This window comes from Calidris pugnax, unplaced genomic scaffold (assembly GCF_001431845.1).
Source record: "Calidris pugnax isolate Ruff unplaced genomic scaffold, ASM143184v1 scaffold187, whole genome shotgun sequence".
Classification (NCBI taxonomy): domain Eukaryota; kingdom Metazoa; phylum Chordata; class Aves; order Charadriiformes; family Scolopacidae; genus Calidris; species Calidris pugnax.
Window position 1 is genome coordinate 1 of NW_015090969.1, and position 19,150 is coordinate 19,150.

The window sequence follows — 19,150 nt, forward strand, 5'->3', positions numbered from 1 at the left end:
CAACATTAACCTACTTGGTGAGATGCTTTCTTTTAACTTTCTTTTTTTCTTTTTTTTTCCCACTGTGAAAGCAATATAAAGTAGAGCACACTTAGCTGATGGTGGGCCGTGAGTCGTACCATTCCTAAAGACTGAGAAACTGAATTGCAAATGATGAGGATGAAACAATATAGTGCAGAAATGTCATGATGTTGCTTTCTTATTCGTATATAATTTCCTAGATATCTGATATGGGTCATTGTCAGACAGGACAGAGAACTTTGATAGCGTGGAACTTTGTTCTGACTCTACTGGCCAATCTTAAAATTTTGGCTTCTCAAAAGAAGCAGGAAAATTATTTTAATGTACTGAGGGTGCGTGGTGTGTCTGTAGAAATTGAGGGTCGAGTTAAGAGTGGAAGCTCTTTGTTGTTCCAGGATTACTTCATTTCCACATCAGTAGATCTACAAGAACAAGTTCATCGTGTTCAAAAGCTTCACCATATGCTGGAAATAATAGTCAGCTGTACAGTCTTACTGCAGTTTAACCACGAGAACCTCTTCCCTTTGACACAGTAAGTGTTTCATTTTTACTTCTTGCTCTTTAAATGACAGTAACAAATAGATTCTCTTTGACAGTTGTAAAAAAACTCTTCAAAAAAAGAAAAACAGCCCTTTAGTGTTGATGATTGAGGCTGCAGAAGTAACATTTGGATCTTCCTGTTAAATTTTGCTTTGTGACTAAAACTGAAAAACAAAGGAAATGATAAAATCTGCGAGTATAGTTAATTTTGCACGTGTTTTATGCAGTGTTGTGCAATCATCTGTCCAAAAAAAGTTTAAAACTAGTTGATTTCTGTCGTAGAATTTGCATCAAGTACTATAAGGAAAACCCTCTAAATGAGAAGCACACGTTTCAGCTGCCCATCAGACCAGCAGTTGTCAAGAAGTTCTGTGAAAAGTAAGAGAAACTTCAATCTTTGCAGCATTAACATTCAGACGTGACTGAATACCTGACTGGATTTTGACATTTCTTGGTTATTCTCTCAGCGATCACCCAGAAATATGGAAGGTGGACGTGAGTAGTGGGCACGGACAGAAGGAGGTTAAAACAACATGGCAAGTTAGTGCTGATCCTCCGTTTGAACACATGACATCAAACAATACAGGTAAGAAATATTTGTGGTGAAATGAAATAATGAAAGCACACATGTCAAATTCAGGTGTTATACTGGGTTCGGTGGATCTGAACTTTTTCTTACTCAGCAAGAGTAAAATGATGTTTTGTCTTTTAGTAAAAAGGTGAGATGGTATTTGTAGAGTGTAAAAGATTTTTATGACGTGGTGACTCTTACCTTCTCATCTTTGCTGAGCTACATTTTTAGAGTTGAAACAACGGAGTAGTTCCAAATATGACATGACTGTTACATATTTTACACAATATTTTATAACTTATATCTAAAATCTTTGCCAGTGTATCTGAGAATGGGTTCTTATGTTTTTAGCATTAAAACAATGGAGTAGTTCCAGTTATGAATTGATTGTTACATATTTTACACAATATCTTATATCTAAATCTTTGCCAGTGTATCTGAGAATGGGTTTGAAGAGAGATTTACCTGTTATTGAACACTGGCCTCTAGTTAGAGAAGCAAGCAGGTGCTAAGGAAAGAAGATGTGCTTTGCTGCAATCAAATGCAGAGAAGTGAAAAGCATGAGAGTGGGGAATAATGAAGCATATATACTGGTACAGAAGTAGCTTGCCTTTTTGGGGTGAGGTTGTGGAGGGTAATGCTTTAATAAAGCTTCCCTGTCGTTTTTTGTCATGGAATACTTTTTTCAGTGAAACTGAGGTTTCGTAAAGCTTCCCTGTCGTTCTCAATTTTTTTGTCACGGAATACTTTTTTCAGTGAAACTGAGGTTTCAAAACCGATTCTTGAACCTGTTGCACAAACTAATCTCTAAATTTTTTCTTGCTAAAAATAGTGCTAATTGCATCTTTTTCTTTTGTCTGTGCAGGTCTCTTATCCGATTCCGTTCTTGAAGCTGCTGCACAAACTAATCTCTGAATTTTCTCTTGCTAAAAATAGCAGCTAATTGCATCTTTTTTTTTTTTGTCTGTGCAGGTCTCTTATCCGATTCCACAGTTAATGGAAGTGGTGAAGAAGGAATGTATTACATTGCAATGGTTAAGTGCAGTCAGGTGCATCTCACATAAATGCGTGTTTCTCCCCAGGCAGGCGCTGGAAAGGTACAGTAAAGGGGAAGGTTCAGTATTATCTGTGGCCCAACAGTGTATTTAGAAACACTGTGTCATTTGAAGAACAGTACATCTTACCCAGTGCTTTTCTTTAGCGTGCTTGAAGTCTGACATACACAGCCATAATTCGTCTGTACGCATCTAGTCTTTTATAAATGTTGTGCAATTATGAATGTACAGTATAATTATTCTGAAAATATAGTAGATATTTTTGTTCGTATATTTACAAACATGCAATAAAGTTCTGCACTTTGGGGTTTTCCATTTTATTTTTATTCATTAAGAATGCAATCAGACACTGTTCAAAGCGTGGATTATCTTATCCCAACAAAACAAGCAATATTGTCTTATTTTCCTGGTCTCAAGTGATATCGCATCATCTGGGTGTATTTGGGAAGCTGTTCATCCAGGGCACTGGACACTTCAGACAGTCTGACTTTCTTTGTCCCTGTATTTATATTTTCGAGTATTCTTGGATATACTTCCCTCTCCTCTTCAAATTCATTTTTTCCATCAATGTGAAGTGAATTAGTTTAACAGTGTTGTATAGTTTTGCATAATAGTTTGAAAAAAACCCCATTCAGTATAATTGGCTGGGCATCATCATTTAAATATATTGGGATGACAGTTGCATGTGTTCTTATGTTGATTAGATAGGGTATGTAACGTTTTGGTAGTGTAATTTTAAACAATTACATAGTGTAGTATATGCTGATTAAATAATTTGAGACAAACGTTTTGCTATTGCCTATTGATAAGTAAGAATAAGGAAAACCCCAGTATTAATGCTTTTTTAAAACTGTAAATTTCTGTCGTTTCTGGTTTCTCCTCAGTAAATCTTTCTTACCCCTCTCCTAATATTACATCTTAATAACTATCAGTTTAGTAGTCTTTGAAGAGAAGCTCAGAACAGGGTCCTTTTTTGGATTTTATGTGCTGCTGTACTGCATTCAGTATGCACACACACTCTTGAAGATACAGTGCAAGCCAAATGGGAAACTTGTTTGTTGCTTTGCTTTAGAGGAGTAATTTCAAGCACAACAGAAGGACAAATGCAGCCAGATGGCCATGTTCTGGAGCAAACGTTTTATAATCATGTACTTAACGTGTTCCTACCTGCAGCAGACGTGAATTTGAGGTGAAATATTACATTCTGGAAGTGTTTGGATTACTTATAATACACAATTCTGTGTGTAATATATTATAAAGTTGAATGGGGTAAATCTAGTTCCATGTGAACAAAACTAGAGAGATAAGAGTCCTTGGTTTAAATCTGACTCGGTAGTTGTCATCTTTGATTAATCTCTTCAAATAATTCTCCACACCTAAATAGTAAGGCATAGAATATCCTAACTTTGAGACATACATAATAAGTTAATGTTTAAGCAATGCTCTTGGAATATTTAAATCCTTTTCTATTTTAAAATTGTGTCTGTCTCTTTTTCAAATAGCAGTTACATGCTAATTAAAAGTCTGTTCATGAACAGACTGAAATCAGACTTTGCAGACAGCTTTTAATCACTTGATACTTGTACTAGAAATATTTAATCACTTTAATCTTAGCTAACCTTTTTTTTTCTGGTAAACAAAATGTATAGTAGTTTCCAAAATAATAAGAAACATGAAATCTGCGACTTAAAATGAGTAAAATGTAATGCAGGAAAGGAATATACTTGAGGTTTTGATAAAAAAAAATTACATTGTTTTGGGAATTGAATAGGATAAAAACCTATAAAAGTGCTAGGTGGGCAGGTAAAGTAATATTTCTTTATCTTTGCAGTGGTATAAAAAGAGGCATCTGTGGTAAACTTTAACCAATATAATAAGACAGTTGCATTTTATTTATTATGCAAAATGAAGATATGCGTAAGCGTGCAATTTTATCTATGACTTCGAAGGTAGGATATTAGTAGCACAACGCTGATGAGTATGCAGAGTGTGAAAACTGTAGGAAGAACAATCTCTGTCACCATTTCCATGTAAGTAATCAGGGAATCTAAAATTGGAGAAATGAATAATACGTAAGATATTTAAATCTTCTGGAGCATACTAACTGTTAACTTATCGTTAACATAGATTAAAGATTTTTTTGGACATTATGGCTAAAATGATTTTGTTAAAGGTTGACATTGGCATAAACAGCAAACAAAACAAACAAACAAAATTTCATATGTCTGCAAAAGCTGGATCCCTGACAGTTTTCCCTCCTTTTTTCTTTCTAAGATAATTTTTTGAAGATATGTCAGTTCTCAAAGGGCTGCAGACATTGTGTTTACTCTGAATTAGCTTCAGTGCATTAGTAGTATCCTACTGTTCCTTTGATTTTTATTCCCCACCTCCTCCCACCAAGGGAAGGGTAGAAAAGAAAACTGCCAGAGAAATCCTTGGGAAGCACTTGATCCTTTTTATGATTGTTTTGTAGCTCTTTGAAAAATTAAATGGGTTTTATTTTGTAGAATTTTGCTCCGCAGATAAGCTTCAAAGAGTTCAGTAAACACAGTTAATTCACACAGAACATCTAACCCAGCAGCTGAGGTGGAGTAGGATAAACTTAGGATGACTGCTTTGATGTTCTCTACCACGTGGAATTTATCTTATCCTTCATATGAGACTTTAATACTTGTTTCATCTTTCTTAAAAATTTCAGAAATCCACTGTGGTAGGCTGTTCTCTTAGTTCAGCAATTATGAAAGGTCCTCAATTACACTGGGAAGGTCTGAAGTGAGATGGATTATGGAGCCTGGCTCCGTGGAAATTGGAGGTGAAATGTGCTGGATTGTGTATTCTTGAGCAGTTGCTCTAAGTTTTGCTGTTGTTGGCTTTGTTACCAGGAGCAGGAAAGAGCAGAAAGAGGCTTAACACTACCTTAGGCTAGTACTTAGCCCATTTTTTTTTAATTACTTAATTGTATGTAGAAGTAAAACATTTTAGATGTTTTCTGTCTGCATGGTTTTCTTGAATTAACTGGGCTTGTTTTATGTTTGAAAAAGAATTTAGCACTTTTATTATTTTAAGGAGAATGCTCTCATCCCTAGCCTTCGTTTTAAATAATTAACTCTTTCAGTCTGTGTATTCCATTAACATCCAAAGATGATCTCTTTAGCTACAGTATTTATAGTTGAAGAGAGTAAATAAAAACATTTTTCTTTAGAGGCTGTTGTATTTTAAAGCAATTGTGCTTTCGGGAGAAAATTCCTTTTAGGACCTGCTAATAGCATTTGCAGAGAAGTTTAAAATCTGAAAGATACCTAATATTGCTTTTATAAAACAAAACAGAAGACATACAATACCTGTAGCAAGGAGTTGGTGTGTGGTAGAGCACGTGTCCATGGCCGTCCGATACCAATTTTCCACCTGTGAAGGTTGACATACAGCAGCTCTGTGAGACTGAAATGTTCTGTCTTACTCACAGCAGCTTCTTCTCTGTCCCTGAGCATCTGTCCAATGAGACTGAAATGTTCTTATTCACAGTAGCTTCTTCTCTGTCCCTGAGCATCTGTCCATTACATTTGACTGGGAACTATTTTATTCTCTCAACACATGATTTTTCTGAAAAGCTCCTTTGTATCTTTGTGATTTTTATTGCAATATATTTCTTAGAGCTAATTGTTTAATAAGATTTTTAAAAGCACAGAATATATTCCGTATTATTTTCCAATAAAGTAGCATGTATGTGTAATTTTCTGCCTACAAATCTGACAGAGCACTGGTAAGTTATGATTTAGAATTTTTGATCATTTCAGGATGTCTAATTAGAGATTGTGAAATGCTTTAGAAATAGTAGCTGAGTCTTGTTTCCATTTTCTCTGTCTCTTGAGGCCTGTGTATTTAACACAGCCCTAATTTACAGAACCAAAGTGTCATTTCATGTACCATACTCATGCAAGTTGTTTCATGAAATTCAATGAGATACCTCCCCATAGAAGAAAAAAGAAAAAAAAGAATAAAGTTACCAATTGACATCACCTCTCTTGAATTTGGGAATCCATTTGCACTGATAATCTTTTTATAATAGGCAACGGATGCCTTTGGGTATCGTGGTTTGTTCTTGTTTTTAAAATCAATGTGATAAAATCCGAATCTTTCAGAGAAGCCTTTGTCCCATTCAAATTTATCCAGCAGTGACCAGGCAGTGTAACCTCTGATGTTAACACCATCATTTAGAGCTGCAAACAGAATACACAGAATCCTGTTGGACTTGTTGCCTACGTTTGTTGTTCTTACAATATGGTTCTGTAGGTGTTTTGTTTTATACCAGAAAGAGATGGGGAGGATGACAGAAAAATGGCAAAGTTTAAAGTAATTTAGATTCTTTGAAAATGTTATCTTTAGCTTAGAGGTACTAGAGCTCTGGAAGAATGGTAATTAGGTGCAATTTCTCCTTTCTAAAAGTGGAAACTGATGATCTACTACAGTATTAAGTCTTGTGTAGGTTATTGTATTTATTAGCATCAGTACACTTGGCTAGGTTGTCGTTTTTGTGAAAATTTGTTAGTCTAGTTTGCTGTCCATTTTGATCTGTGAATATTTATTTCTCTATGATGTAAATTACAAGAGTAAAAAAATAATCAGAAGGTGAAAACGATCAAAAAGCTCATGCACTAAAAAAACGTTTTAAAAGTTACCTTTCAGTATTTCATTAATATATCCTTTCAGATACTCTATCCGCCATTCATCACACAGCTGAGTGCACTGTACCTTTTCAGAAACTCCATTCTCTGTCACATAAATCAGAGGGTTCCCGTACTGTGTCTGCAAACAAAGAGATGTTTAGACTGGTTCATAGAAAAAAAATCATCTTATTTTGACAGAACATGAGATTCTTAGTAAAATGCATTAAAAGCAAATTTCTAGGTTTACTTACACTTAGCTTTAGTAAGAAAAAATCAAGTTGTTAAGGAATTTAAGCTAACTATGGTTTTTATTTTAAAATTACTGAATTCTGTAGATTTCTGAACTGAAATTAAGGTGGGATTTTTTTCTCCAAGAACCTTCCCAGTATGACGAGACACATATAGAGGTGAAATTGTTGAAAATCTAAAAAGTGCAGCTTTGGCACGTCACCAGAGGTTTTGTTCACTTTCTTAGAAAGAGTTAACTCTGTAATCACCTTAATGAAGTTGAGTAATCTTCTGAATCCCCAAGGCACAGAATATAACCATTTAGGTCCTTGAGCTGGCCATTTTGGGTCCACCAGTTCAGCCAAATCACAGTCAGTGTGGTAACTGGATGCTTGTAGAAAGGGAAAGCTCTTCTGTAAGATGTAACGAGTAGTAAAATGACCTATTCCCAGGAAATCTGATGTGCCTTTAATATAGGTTTTCTCTTGCACTGAGAAAGTTGGTAATCTTGATGTCCCCAGGCCCTGCTGGGCGCTCTTCCTACCTATCAAAATAATTATAGGAAACATCTGAGGAGCATAGAAATTTGTTTTCTTTTCCTCACCAACAATAAATACGGTTTTCCTGAACTTGGTGTAAAGGACAGTTTAGTGTGACTGCTTTTTTAAGAAGAGATAATATTTCATCCTTTCTGGTATGGAAAAGTAAGTTGGGTACAATACATGGAGAAGACAGTGACTTCCAAGTGGGGTGGTTTTTCTCCAAAGAGCATGATAAATGTCAACAGAATGGTTGGAAACATAACAAGAACAGAAGTTGCCCTGCTGTTGGGTGCATTGCCTGTCTTCTCCATTCTGCCTCGTGAAGTTAGTGAAACCCTGTAGAAATTCAAGCTTTAGTGATTAAAAACTGCTGGTTCTTTGTCCTTAGGTAGAAAATCCAGAAAAATATTTACCAACCCCCTGTCTTGCTGAGGCTGCTAAAAATGGAGGATGACTTAGGGCTTACCTACATAATTCTTCATAACTTCTGGATAGTCTCCTTTGTAGATGGGGTTTGCAAACCATCCCAAATGAAACTGGATGTATCTTTCGGCAGCGTCTCTATCTGTTTGGCTGTGGGGATCAACAGGTTCACCCCAGGCACTAGTCAGGGAAATTCCAACCATACCTTAAAACACAAAGTGACAACTCTGCAGTTTATGCATAATCTTTAAGCCCTTAACACAAACAGAAGCATAATTACAGAATGAATCCTTATTACCTTGCTGCTCACTGCGCCATGTGGTGTTGTAAGAGTGCCAGACCTTCGCGTGAGTCTGTAAGTTTAAAAAAAAAAAGATAAATCATATGCATGCTTTAATTTGTTATGTCATAGTCAGTATAGAAAGCTAGTGAAGATCAATAGCAGTTTTTGCACTAAGGTATGTCTGAAAATATCTTACAATTTCTTTTATGTATATTGCGGAAGCTTTCCTTTCATGTAAGATGTCAAAAAAGCATTTATGCCAGATTCCTTCCCTAAATTCCAGGAGGCCCCCCCAAAGGTAATACGCAGCATTCAGTATAGGGTTTTGTCCAGTGTCTGCAGTCTTTGGATGCCTTTGCCTAATTTATTCAGGCAAGTGAAAGTTTATTTTTACGAGAGCTAACCTTACTGAAGTCAGTCACAAAATTCAGGTTCATTTCAACAGGTCAGGATTTTACTCCTTGTTTTTTGCTCCTTGTTTCCAGAGTAGCCTGGATATTTTCTTATTCAAGCAGTTTGAAACATACTGAGAGAGACACTTCAATTATAAGGGAAAACTGTAAGTTGTTGCAACAGTGTCACATCAAGCACAGCATTTCATCCTACACCTGAATATAAGCTGGTGGTTTAAAGTCAGGTGATAATTTTTATGTGCTAGTTGGAAATGACATCATTGCAAAAGTATATTTCTGTTTAAAGAGCAGAATCGAAAAACCTTAGTCCGCTGAAAATTCTTATCTTGCACATAATTTAAAGCACAATTTTAGTTTTACTTTAATGATGTGGTGTGCTGCTTTGTACGCTCCGCATCCACCGAGCTTCAGTCCTGGTGCATGTTCTCCTGTTTCATAACCCTTTTCAGCCACCGCCTGCCAATACAGAGAGTTAGTTACTCTTTGAACAGCAGAGCTAATGCATTTCCTACCATCCTGTGGGCTTAAATCCTGAGTTCTTCTGCATGATTCATCTCTCTCTCAACATCTCCATCCTCTCCAGTCCCCTTTTTCCTTCCTTTGCCCCCCATCTCCTGCCCCACTGCTTGGTTGATAACGTGCTGTGTTCCCTGATGAAACACATCATGGGCAAGTTGTACCCGCCTTTCTGCTCTCTGAGCCTCTCTCCAGCTGATGATTTTTCAAATCTTCACTGGAATTTCATATCTTAAAACTCTGCCCTCATGCAGACTCAGGCCACTGAGATTCTGGGGCCCAAATGGCACAAGTCTTTCCCCCCTCCAATTTTTAACCTCCTTTCCCGTAATGTCACTTTGACAGAATTTTGGGAACAGAACTGTGTAACGGGGAGCGATTGGAAGGAAAGTGATGGTAACTTACCCAAGGATTACTAAAAGTAATCCAGTGTTTCACACGATCGCCAAACTTCTCAAAACACAGATTTGCATAATCATTAAAATAGTTTATCATGCTTATATTTTGCCAGCCACCATACTTTTCTTGGAGAACCTTTGTAAATGAGAATTTCAAGAATCAATAGGTTTATTTAAAGTTCAGCTGCCTATTAACGGAGACTGTTATTTGTATTTCAGTAGCTCAGAGGTGGTTTTTCCAAATCTCAGTGTGTATAAACTGTGATACATATAAAATACAAATTAATACAAAGTCATTACAAGCTCACTTAAAAGCATGCAGGTATCTTTAAAGACTCTAAAATGCACATACTCCTTAAACTTAGAAATAAATTTCCTAGCCAAAGTCTTTATATTAAACATTTCACTAATTTAAGTATTGTCTGACCTGTGGAAGATCCCAGTGGTAGAGGCTCACGATAGGGATAATGTTGTTTTCCAGAAGACTGTTAATTGTATCATTGTAGAACTGTATTCCCTTCTCATTCAGTTGCTCTGCTGATGAAACACACAGACAAGAAATCACCTGGACTGTTTTTCAAGTAACTGAAAGACTAAAAATCTAAACATTTTAACCAAAGAATTTTACATTACCGAGATGGGGGTTCTGTAATGGATGTGTAATTGTTAAACTGTTCTGCAGACAAGGTAACATAAATCTATTTTACAGTAATGTTCAACAACTATGGTATACTCAGGAGTAAAATTACTCGCCTACTAAAACTGACAAGAATATGGTAAAATTGCTGTGCTTACTTTTGATGCCAGTGGGCATAATCCGAGGCCATGAGATAGAGAACAGATAGTGATTAACTTTCAGCTCCTTCAGTAACTGAATGTCGTCCTGTGAAAAGAAAATCCAATTAACGTATCTTGAGTCCAAGCAGAATAATCCCTCAGTTATTTATCTGTCTTAAATAGTACTGAATGCAGAAAATCTATAGAAGAGTTGCACCAAAGAGGATTCCATCAGTTATTTTTTTCTGAATTTGATTTGAGATGGTGGCTTTCTACTTGTGTACTTCCTTTTACTCTTTGTGTTCTTCACTTTCCAAAGAAGTCCTGTAAAGTATTGTGTTAACAACTATGGAAACTGAAGGTTTTCACCATCAGATAGAGAACAGAAGAATGGTTTGAGGTATTCTGCAACACAATTATATTATGTCAGAATATGTAATGAATATGTTTTAAAAATAAGGCCATAAATCTTGACCTCAGAACATTTGAGCTTAGGCACGAAAATGTGATTACACAGGCTTTCTTTTACTGTTTATACTGGAGTTAGCACGCAAAAAAAAATCCGCATAAATACATGTTCTTTTTCTAAGAAACCTTACACATTTGATATTAAATGAAATTAGAAATTGATGGTATATGAGCCAACACAAAGAGAATTCTGAAGATGAAAGCAAATAGAGTGCTTTTATAAAGCACTTTTATATAAAGAGGACCACATAACTGAACACATCTAAGCAAGTTTTGGAAAACATCTCAAAATACCAAGCCCATAGTAGTGAGCAGATGATGAAATGCTGTAATTTATGCCAGAGTCCTCTCTGAAAAATAAATCATCATGTCAGTCTCATCTGATGCAGCAGCGCAGTGAGCCTCGGAGTTCCAGCCTCCCTGTGGGTTTTCATTAAGCTGTTTTTTCAAGCTTTTACTTGTTTGAGAGAGATCACATGAAATCTCTCTCCTGCATTGTCCCAGTTTAGGATAGTAAGGTATAACTAGTTTCTTTCCTCTTAGTTCTTGCTGAGACCTCAGGTTCTCCCTTAGATTTTGCATATACAGAAAAACCTAAGTGGAATGATTCTGTGATGCTGTGAATATAACTTTTATCAAAGTACTTGGAATTCCAATTATGTAATATTGGCTTATCACAGTCATTTGGATTTCTCTTGCTGTGTATCTGTCTTTCCTCCAGGACAGTAATTCTAAAGTTGTTTTTGATAGTTTTAAGCTTGGAAACATATTGCTAATAGAGCTGCACTGATTACTTATTTGTTATCCATTCCAAAAAATGGAAAACATTCAGACTGAATATTAAAGCATCTGATGGTTTTATTATTCTTAAATATATAAAGAAAACCTTTAAAGCTGCTCGTCCTCACAAAAAAAATATTAATTTTATTCAAAGTTCAAATGTGTTCATTGTTGTTCTAACTAAGCATTTGGACTTCCCAGCGTATTGGTAATAGAGCTGCACTGATTGTTTATTTGTTATCCATTCCAAAAAATGGAAAACATTCAGACTGAATATTAAAGCATCTGATGGTTTTATTATTCTTAAATATATAAAGAAAACCTTTAAAGCTGCTCGTCCTCACAAAAAAAATATTAATTTTATTCAAAGTTCAAATGTGTTCATTGTTGTTCTAACTAAGCATTTGGACTTCCCACAAAATTTTGAATGTTTCTTTGGACACAAAAATCTTGAAAAACTGAGGCGTATTTGGGAAATGCTGTGGCATTATTGATTCCATGAGATTATTTGGAAAGAAGATTTTACTAAACTAATTGAAAAAAGCATCCCTAAGTTGAATGAGAAACTAAAGCATTTCAGCTTTGCTGGTATTTCAAAATGTGAAATCAATATCATGAAATGACTCCAGAATGTTTCTAGAGGGATAGTTCCCCTTTAGCAATACCTTAACCTTGTAGTAGCCATCACACGCCGAATCTCCTGTTTCATTTCTAAACACTTTCCCTTTCTTGTGAGTAAAATCATCCCAGATACTTGGTCCTTTCCCATCCTTGTCCCAGGCCCCTTCAGTCTGGTATGCAGAACTTCCAACACCCCATAAAAAGCCTAAAGGTAAAAAGAAGGGAGTTAGGATTTAAACATTTTCCTGCAAAGCTGCTCTTCGTACTAAATTTTCATATGAGAAAGTAATCGATGCCCTTTCGCAGCTGCGTAGCCTGGTGTGAAATGGGTGATTGCATCCCTGCTGAACGAGAGGCCAATGTTTTCTACATGAAACTTTATCGATAAAAGGGACTGCCTGAAAACGTGATATATTCTAAAGGTATCCTTTTCTGATGCACTGAAAAAGGGATCTAATTCTTTCTTATACCAAACCTTGTTAATGTTATTTTACAGTGATGAGGTAGTGCTTTGGTAGCGTCACAGAAGTATCTTACTGCAAGAAAAAAGTTAGGTTCCCACATAATTTCTGCCTGCTAGTTTTTAGGGATTTTTTTAAGAATTGCAAGTTTAGCTGTTGTTATCTAAAATATATAGAAAGATTCTGGATTATTTTTCTAGTATTATACAAAAGGACATGATTAATGCATTTCATAAGCCAGTTAAAACCTTGAGCATGAAAACAAACCAGTGCCTATATATATTTAGTTTTGATTTTGGTTGAACGAAATGGGTGAGTATGTATGAGGGAGATCTGGATATGAAAGATTCATCTGTTAGTGTTCACTGTTTGAAGTGACTGCATGAAGTGCAGGGTTATATGAATCCTTGGCTTTCCAGGGCGAGGTGCAGAAGCTGACACTAAGTATGCATTCTGCAAGAATCTGGTTGCTTGGTTCTGCCATTTCCCTGGAAGGACAAGGAAAACCTTTAGGTAGCTTTCTGGTGCGAACACACAAGTAGATCTAAAGCATTATAAAAGCCACAATCGAGTGTAGTTTAAAAGTACCAGCTGGAAAAGTGCCATAATAGAAAGAGCCTGGATTATTCTTTGTCCACTGGAAATCCTCAGCTGTGTTCAGCCGTATTACCGGCATGAGCAGGTACCATATTCTCAAAATGTAAGTCTTCAGCATTGTTAATTCCATCACTGCAAGGTTTTCTCTGCAAGTTCCCACCTGATAAAATAGAAGAGCAATTGTCAAATATTGCCACTCTACAAAGTAGGGCTTAGGGTGATCAAAAAGCTTTTTTTTTTTTGTTCTGCTGAAAGGGTACTATTTTCTTTGAAGGCTAAAAGTATAACTTGGGCTAAATGGAAGATAGAGTTAAGCTTCAGGCAGGGTGATGAAAATGAGAGAAGAATGAAATGCAAAATTGTAACTATTAGTAGCGCTCCTTGCATATTTTCCATAATGTTATTGAATTGAATCAAAAGCAGTATTTTATTTTGCTCTTTGGCCTGATAAATGCATTAAAAATTATTTCAATCGTTCAAGAATTGCACAAATACACACACCTTTACAAATGCAGTAGAGGAAACAGCTACTCCAATAATGCAGAGATTTATCAAGCTTAGACTGTTAGGCTGGTATTATAAAACACCCTTTTAACTCTCTTGTTCTCTAGCAGCTGGGTTACTTTTTACCCTGATTATAGATTGAGTTATTTTACTTTCCCCCTGGCTTACCTGGTGGTGTTCACGGTGGATGTGTCCTAACTGGGAGATTCCTCTGAACTGCCAGAAATTTACTGGGCCTTTCAGAGTAAATTTACTTCCACAGAATAATTGCACGGAATTAATCCAGCTGTCACAAACACTCGTGAGAAACATCCAGTTGAAAACAGCATTTTGTTCACTTACAGCCAAAACAAAAAAGAACATTCCTTTTGTATTCACAGTCGATGCTGCAGGAAAAGGTTTAGCTTAATCATACGAATCTTTTAGCAATGAGGTATTTTCCTTTGTAAGCAAAATTAGCTTTGTGAGTGATCTATACATTCATACGTAATTGCACTTGCTCTTGAATAGGGTATTTGTAGACATTTTTCTCTTGGTGCAAATGTCTGTATCCTGGATGGTATTTGGCAGGGAGATCTCACTGGGAGATTTTTGGGAGGCCAAGGGTTTTGTTTTTACATGGCATAATTTTGCATCAGATATTCAGGACGCAGTCTTGAAAAATAATAAGCTTTTTCTTTTCTCTTGTTTGTAGAAGAATTCCTTACGGTTATGTCTTTGTGGGGAAAAAACCAGCTCCCCCAGTCTTGGAGGTCAGCTGTTCAGCTTGAGCTGGTCGTTCTTTTAGTTCTGTGAATGATTATTTAGTCCCCCCTCCTAGATAGTATGCATTGAGAAGACTATGAAACTAATTGCCCCACTGCTTGGTTGATAACGTGCTGTGTTCCCTGATGAAACACATCATGGGCAAGTTGTACCCGCCTTTCTGCTCTCTGAGCCTCTCTCCAGCTGATGATTTTTCAAATCTTCACTGGAATTTCATATCTTAAAACTCTGCCCTCATGCAGACTCAGGCCACTGAGATTCTGGGGCCCAAATGGCACAAGTCTTTCCCCCCTCCAATTTTTAACCTCCTTTCCCGTAATGTCACTTTGACAGAATTTTGGGAACAGAACTGTGTAACGGGGAGCGATTGGAAGGAAAGTGATGGTAACTTACCCAAGGATTACTAAAAGTAATCCAGTGTTTCACACGATCGCCAAACTTCTCAAAGCACAGATTTGCATAATCATTAAAATAGTTTATCATGCTTATATTTTGCCAGCCACCGTACTTTTCTTGGAGAACCTTTGTAAATGAGAATTTCAAGAATCAATAGGTTTATTTAAAGTTCAGCTGCCTATTAACGGAGACTGTTATTTGTATTTCAGTAGCTCAGAGGTGGTTTTTCCAAATCTCAGTGTGTATAAACTGCGATACATATAAAATACAAATTAATACAAAGTCATTACAAGCTCACTTAAAAGCATGCAGGTATCTTTAAAGACTCTAAAATGCACATACTCCTTAAACTTAGAAATAAATTTCCTAGCCAAAGTCTTTATATTAAACATTTCACTAATTTAAGTATTGTCTGACCTGTGGAAGATCCCAGTGGTAGAGGCTCACGATAGGGATAATGTTGTTTTCCAGAAGACTGTTAATTGTATCATTGTAGAACTGTATTCCCTTCTCATTCAGTTGCTCTGCTGATGAAACACACAGACAAGAAATCACCTGGACTGTTTTTCAAGTAACTGAAAGACTAGAAATCTAAACATTTTAACCAAGGAATTTTACATTACCGAGATGGGGGTTCTGTAATGGATGTGTAATTGTTAAACTGTTCTGCAGACAAGGTAACATAAATCTATTTTACAGTAATGTTCAACAACTATGGTATACTCAGGAGTAAAATTACTCGCCTACTAAAACTGACAAGAATATGGTAAAATTGCTGTGCTTACTTTTGATGCCAGTGGGCATAATCCGAGGCCATGAGATAGAGAACAGATAGTGATTAACTTTCAGCTCCTTCAGTAACTGAATGTCATCCTGTGAAAAGAAAATCCAATTAACATATCTTGAGTCCAAGCAGAATAATCCCTCAGTTATTTATCTGTCTTAAATAGTACTGAATGCAGAAAATCTATAGAAGAGTTGCACCAAAGAGGATTCCATCAGTTATTTTTTTCTGAATTTGATTTGAGATGGTGGCTTTCTACTTGTGTACTTCCTTTTACTCTTTGTGTTCTTCACTTTCCAAAGAAGTCCTGTAAAGTATTGTGTTAACAACTATGGAAACTGAAGGTTTTCACCATCAGATAGAGAACAGAAGAATGGTTTGAGGTATTCTGCAACACAATTATATTATGTCAGAATATGTAATGAATATGTTTTAAAAATAAGGCCATAAATCTTGACCTCAGAACATTTGAGCTTAGGCACGAAAATGTGATTACACAGGCTTTCTTTTACTGTTTATACTGGAGTTAGCACGCAAAAAAAAATCCGCATAAATACATGTTCTTTTTCTAAGAAACCTTACACATTTGATATTAAATGAAATTAGAAATTGATGGTATATGAGCCAACACAAAGAGAATTCTGAAGATGAAAGCAAATAGAGTGCTTTTATAAAGCACTTTTATATAAAGAGGACCACATAACTGAACACATCTAAGCAAGTTTTGGAAAACATCTCAAAATACCAAGCCCATAGTAGTGAGCAGATGATGAAATGCTGTAATTTATGCCAGAGTCCTCTCTGAAAAATAAATCATCATGTCAGTCTCATCTGATGCAGCAGCGCAGTGAGCCTCGGAGTTCCAGCCTCCCTGTGGGTTTTCATGAAGCTGTTTTTTCAAGCTTTTACTTGTTTGAGAGAGATCACATGAAATCTCTCTCCTGCATTGTCCCAGTTTAGGATAGTAAGGTATAACTAGTTTCTTTCCTCTTAGTTCTTGCTGAGACCTCAGGTTCTCCCTTACATTTTGCATATATGGAAGAACCTTAGTGGAATGATTCTGTGATGCTGTGAATATAACTTTTATCAAAGTAGTTGGAATTCCAATTATGTAATATTGGCTTATCACAGTCATTTGGATTCCCTTTGCTGTGTATCTGTCTTTCCTCCAGGACAGTAATTCTGAAGTTGTTTTTGATAGTTTTAAGCTTGGAAACGTATTGGTAATAGAGCTGCACTGATTGTTTATTTGTTATCCATTCCAAAAAATGGAAAACATTCAGACTGAGTATTAAAGCATCTGATGGTTTTATTATTCTTAAATATATAAAGAAAACCTTTAAAGCTGCTCGTCCTCACAAAAAAAATATTAATTTTATTCAAAGTTCAAATGTGTTCATTGTTGTTCTAACTAAGCATTTGGACTTCCCACAAAATTTTGAATGTTTCTTTGGACACAAAAATCTTGAAAAACTGAGGCGTATTTGGGAAATGCTGTGGCATTATTGATTCCATGAGATTATTTGGAAAGAAGATTTACTGAACTAATTGAAAATAGCATCCCTAAGTTGAACGAGCAACTAAAGCATTTCAGCTTTACTGTTATTTCAAAATGTGAAATCAATATCATGAAATGACTCCAGAATGTTTCTAGAGGGATAGTTCCCCTTTAGCAATACCTTAACCTTGTAGTAGCCATCACACGCCGAATCTCCTGTTTCATTTCTAAACACTTTCCCTTTCTTGTGAGTAAAATCATCCCAGATACTTGGTCCTTTCCCATCCTTGTCCCAGGCCCCTTCAGTCTGGTATGCAGAACTTCCAACACCCCATAAAAAGCCTAAAGGTAAAAAGAAGGGAGTTAGGATTTAAACATTTTCCTGCAAAGCTGCTCTTCATACAAAATTTTCATAAGAGAAAGTAATCGATGCCCTTTCACAGCTGTGTAGCTTGGTGTGAAATGGGTGATTGCATCCCTGCTGAATGAGAGGCCAATGTTTTCTACATGAAACTTTATCGATAAAAGGGACTGCCTGAAAACGTGATATATTCTAAAGGTATCCTTTTCTGATGCACTGAAAAAGGGATCTAATTCTTTCTTATACCAAACCTTGTTAATGTTATTTTACAGTGATGAGGTAGTGCTTTGGTAGCGTCACAGAAGTATCTTACTGCAAGAAAAAAGTTAGGTTCCCACATAATTTCTGCCTGCTAGTTTTTAGGGATTTTTTTAAGAATTGCAAGTTTAGCTGTTGTTATCTAAAATATATAGAAAGATTCTGGATTATTTTTCTAGTATTATACAAAAGGACATGATTAATGCATTTCATAAGCCAGTTAAAACCTTGAGCATGAAAACAAACCAGTGCCTATATATATTTAGTTTTGATTTTGGTTGAACGAAATGGGTGAGTATGTATGAGGGAGATCTGGATATGAAAGATTCATCTGTTAGTGTTCACTGTTTGAAGTGACTGCATGAAGTGCAGGGTTATATGAATCCTTGGCTTTCCAGGGCGAGGTGCAGAAGCTGACACTAAGTATGCATTCTGCAAGAATCTGGTTGCTTGGTTCTGCCATTTCCCTGGAAGGACAAGGAAAACCTTTAGGTAGCTTTCTGGTGCGAACACACAAGTAGATCTAAAGCATTATAAAAGCCACAATCGAGTGTAGTTTAAAAGTACCAGCTGGAAAAGTGCCATAATAGAAAGAGCCTGGATTATTCTTTGTCCACTGGAAATCCTCAGCTGTGTTCAGCCGTATTACCGGCATGAGCAGGTACCATATTCTCAAAATGTAAGTCTTCAGCATTGTTAATTCCATCACTGCAAGGTTTTCTCTGCAAGTTCCCACCTGATAAAATAGAAGAGCAATTGTCAAGTATTTCCGCTTTACAAAGTAGGGCTTAGGGTGATCAAAAAGCTTTTTTTTTTTTGTTCTGCTGAAAGGGTACTATTTTCTTTGAAGGCTAAAAGTATAACTTGGGCTAAATGGAAGATAGAGTTAAGCTTCAGGCAGGGTGATGAAAATGAGAGAAGAATGAAATGCAAAATTGTAACTATTAGTAGCGCTCCTTGCATATTTTCCATAATGTTATTGAATTGAATCAAAAGCAGTATTTTATTTTGCTCTTTGGCCTGATAAATGCATTAAAAATTATTTCAATCGTTCAAGAATTGCACAAATACACACACCTTTACAAATGCAGTAGAGGAAACAGCTACTCCAATAATGCAGAGATTTATCAAGCTTAGACTGTTAGGCTGGTATTATAAAACACCCTTTTAACTCTCTTGTTCTCTAGCAGCTGGGTTACTTTTTACCCTGATTATAGATTGAGTTA

General features: G+C 36.1%; 2 protein-coding genes across 2 annotated transcripts; one reads left to right on the plus strand and one right to left on the minus strand.

Annotated features, from left to right (window-relative positions):
* Positions 1 to 6: 6 nt before the first annotated feature.
* LOC106894188 (protein zwilch homolog) lies at positions 7 to 2,497 on the plus strand. Its single transcript, XM_014952712.1, has 5 exons — positions 7 to 17; positions 417 to 553; positions 844 to 939; positions 1,029 to 1,147; positions 2,105 to 2,497. The coding sequence occupies exons 2-5, from the start codon at positions 483 to 485 to the stop codon at positions 2,194 to 2,196; spliced, it is 378 nt and encodes a 125-aa protein (XP_014808198.1). The 5' UTR covers positions 7 to 17; positions 417 to 482; the 3' UTR covers positions 2,197 to 2,497.
* A 133-nt stretch (positions 2,498 to 2,630) lies between these two features.
* On the minus strand, positions 2,631 to 13,488 carry LCTL (lactase like). The gene is made up of 13 exons (XM_014952678.1): positions 13,350 to 13,488; positions 12,345 to 12,505; positions 10,450 to 10,537; positions 10,082 to 10,188; positions 9,662 to 9,790; positions 9,101 to 9,196; positions 8,343 to 8,397; positions 8,088 to 8,249; positions 7,349 to 7,623; positions 6,864 to 6,990; positions 6,205 to 6,404; positions 5,529 to 5,592; positions 2,631 to 4,234 (listed from the first exon to the last, which is right to left on the minus strand). Exons 1-13 carry the CDS (start codon positions 13,486 to 13,488, stop codon positions 4,119 to 4,121), a joined length of 1,719 nt encoding a protein of 572 aa, XP_014808164.1. The 3' UTR covers positions 2,631 to 4,118.
* Between the last annotated feature and the right edge of the window lie 5,662 nt (positions 13,489 to 19,150).

Coding starts and splice junctions, on each gene's coding strand:
- LCTL (XM_014952678.1), bottom strand. CDS start 13,488: ATGGAATTAACAATGCTGAAGACTTACATTTTGAGAATATGGTACCTG. Junction 9,197..9,661: donor TTACTTTTAGTAATCCTTGG/GTAAGTTACCAT, acceptor CTGTATTGGCAG/GCGGTGGCTGAAAAGGGTTA. Junction 6,991..7,348: donor GATTACTCAACTTCATTAAG/GTGATTACAGAG, acceptor CTTTGTTTGCAG/ACACAGTACGGGAACCCTCT.
- LOC106894188 (XM_014952712.1), top strand. CDS start 483: ATGCTGGAAATAATAGTCAGCTGTACAGTCTTACTGCAGTTTAACCAC. Junction 940..1,028: donor GTCAAGAAGTTCTGTGAAAA/GTAAGAGAAACT, acceptor TTATTCTCTCAG/CGATCACCCAGAAATATGGA. Junction 1,148..2,104: donor CATGACATCAAACAATACAG/GTAAGAAATATT, acceptor TTGTCTGTGCAG/GTCTCTTATCCGATTCCACA.